The sequence below is a fragment of the Trachymyrmex cornetzi genome, unplaced genomic scaffold (genome assembly GCF_001594075.2).
Source record: "Trachymyrmex cornetzi isolate Tcor2-1 unplaced genomic scaffold, Tcor1.1 scaffold719, whole genome shotgun sequence".
Taxonomy (NCBI): Eukaryota; Metazoa; Arthropoda; class Insecta; order Hymenoptera; family Formicidae; genus Trachymyrmex; species Trachymyrmex cornetzi.
Window position 1 is genome coordinate 334970 of NW_017300047.1, and position 3008 is coordinate 337977.

General features: G+C 31.3%; 1 protein-coding gene across 2 annotated transcripts in view; it reads left to right on the top strand.

Moving 5' to 3' along the window:
- The window catches only part of LOC108767712 (limbic system-associated membrane protein), a 197433-nt gene that overhangs the window by 168786 nt on the left and 25639 nt on the right, over positions 1-3008 (top strand). The window contains exon 5 of one of the 2 annotated variants that reach the window (XM_018517712.1): positions 475-716. In XM_018517712.1, coding sequence (XP_018373214.1) covers positions 475-716 — 242 coding nt within the window. Of the gene's footprint in view, positions 1-468; positions 717-3008 lie in introns of both variants that reach the window. The other variant, XM_018517713.1, reaches the window with a different exon arrangement.

The following is a 3008-nucleotide window of genomic DNA, read 5'->3' on the forward strand; positions in this document are numbered from 1 at the left end:
ATTTAGAAGTTTTAGAATTTTAATTTTTAGTATTAATTATATTATATTATATTTAATATATATTAAATAATGTAATTTTAAAATCAAATACCGTAAGCCTTAAACACAATGCGAAGGAATAGCGATAGCGATAGGAATAACACGATTTCAACCTATCAGAAAGTGTATATTCCAGTGTATCTGATTTCTGATAGGTTGAAATCGTGTTATTCCTATTGCTCTATCGCTATTCCTTTGCATTGCGTTTAAGGCTTTACTTTAGCATTACAAAGAAGTAATCGGAAAAGTAATTAAATTGTTACATTCTAAGTAACGGTAACGATAAAACATTATTTCTTAAAACTGATAACAAGTAATGGTAACGAATTACTTTTTATAAAAAGTAACGCTAACAATAATGCGTTATCTTTATAAAGTAACGTTTCCAACCCTTCTCTTGATTAACGACGTGAACTTTCTCTTTGCAAGTTACAGAACTGCCTCTGGCGACGGACTCGATTTCGACGAAATCGACGACGGCGGCAAAGCGATCTGTGCCGACGGATGCACCAATGCTGAACTACATCTTTGATACGCACAGCACTTTGAACAAGCATCAGCATCATCACGATCACAAATGGGGCCCTCACTTCGAAGGCGAGAGCTCCAACATTACCGTACAAGCGGGTGCTAGTGTTACGCTCGATTGCAGAATATCGTTGCTGCAGGACAAAACCGTAAGTGTGAAAACGCACACTCAGTCATAATGTTCGCTCCTTCCCTTCGTGCTTCATATCTGGTTGCCCACGGCTTTTAATCACTGCTGCAAATGCACAGTGCAATAATTCACAACTAATCTCAGAATATTTTGCCTTATTACACCTCGGGTAAGCTACGTTTAGCTTATTATGATTAATCTGCTACGCTAGCGCGTTTGTACATTTTATATTTCAAGGAACAAATTTAAGAAGAAATTCACATAATCGCTGCTGGTGACCCAGTTTTCGCACGCGTAATCTGCACATAATAATTTAGTAATAAATTCGTGTTCGTAAAACTTCATTTATATAAATTTTCCTTAACATTTTATGATTACTTACTCAAATCTTATGTTAAACGTAAGAGTTTTAAAGATAATCGTGCGTATTTTTTTAATTGAATAATAATATTTTAATTTTTATTTTTATAATAATTAAAAAAATTTGACATGATACACAAAAACGGTATGACAATATTTAATCCGCTGCAAAACCACCTTATGAGTATGCAAAGCTACAAGTGACTTTATTGCCAAGTACTACCATGTTCATTTGGTTTGCGTGTATTGCTTTAATGCAGTTACAGCAGCGTTTCTGCATTATCCACGCCCAAAACTATAGAACAAATTATGCGGTCAGATATCGGTTGTGCGCGCATGAATCTCTCTGGCGCTCGAACAGATAATATCCTGTTTCGTAGCAGCAATTTATAATATAGCTTATAGTTAACCAATATCACCGACTCGCAAATTAAATTGAAATTAAATATCTGTTTATGTACATATATAAACTTGAAAAATTTTTATCAAACTTTATGAAAGCAGTTCTAATAAATAAATTACTTTTTATTTCATTAACAGCATAAGATCTGAAAATTCGGCTATTAAGATTTAAAATCCTTACTTGAGCAAGATAATTTTTTGCGACGGAATTCTTAATATTCCTAATTCTGTGATATCCTAACAAGTAACATTATATAGATCTAATACTAAATGTTTTACTAGATACATATATCGCTTTTGGATGAGATTTTACATAAGAGAAATAATTATATATATTTAAATATTAGAAGTTTATTAAAATAAAAGAAGTAGATTAATATATTTTTTTTACACTTTTAGATCCGGTTTTTCATTATTCGGTTAATTTGTGGTTAACTTGTGGTTAAGCTTAACCTGATATTTCACCCAATGGACTTCAGTCATAACATTACAGATGGAGCCTAATAAATGAAAAATCAGGTTAAGCCATAAGTTAATTAGATAATGAAAAATCGGGCCTAAATTATCTTTTTTATACCTATAGATAAAATAAATTTGATACACTCTCGAGAAAAACGGAAGTTAAAAACTGATGATAACTTGTATCTTCATGCATATGTTATCAAGCCATAAACTAAATCTCTAAACCGATAATACCCAATTAGCTCCCGTAGATTTATGTAGAAGATATTACATATATACATCTATAATAGGGCTATTCAGCAACATGTTACTCAACGTCAGTTACACGGATAAACTCCTCTATGTATTTCATATTTGCTATCTCTAATCTTGACATAAACTTGTAATAAATCTCGATTATAATCGTTATTTAATATAAATTTATTTATTGTACTGAGATGCAATAAAATCCAATTTAGTCACAAATCAAGTGCTGTTCTTTAAAGTATAGAAAAGAAACAATGTAGAAGAAAATACTTTATTTATTGGAAAACTATTTGCTGTACATGGTTATCAGGCGAATATCTGTCTGATAAAAATATTTTTGTGGGAAAAACCAAAGTAATGTTAGCTTATTTCCAGCATAATCAATAAATTTCCATTAAGTTTTTCGATTACCGCAGTATGACGATAGGAATATTAACCAAAAAATAAAATGTGAAAATAAAGCATATGTCGTCAGAAAAATCGAATATTTTTACAGAAAAGATAGCAGAGCGATGCAAACATGCTTGCATATAAAACGCGTACACATGAGAATTGTCGATACAACCGGAAAAATCCGTATGAACGATTGTCTATACACCTGTTGATATTTTTACGTGCAGTACTTGGTGTTGACTGATGTAGACATTTGATCCGAAAAAATATCTACATCTTTGGTAGCTACAGATACTGTTGCATCATATTTATATAATCGTTATACAGGATCACAACAAATATTTGTGTTAAGTAACTCTAACCAGAATAGGCGTTTTTTAAATAAATTTTTGGTCACAAAAAACAATGCCAAATTGCTCCAGTACGTCAAGTTTTATATATATATATA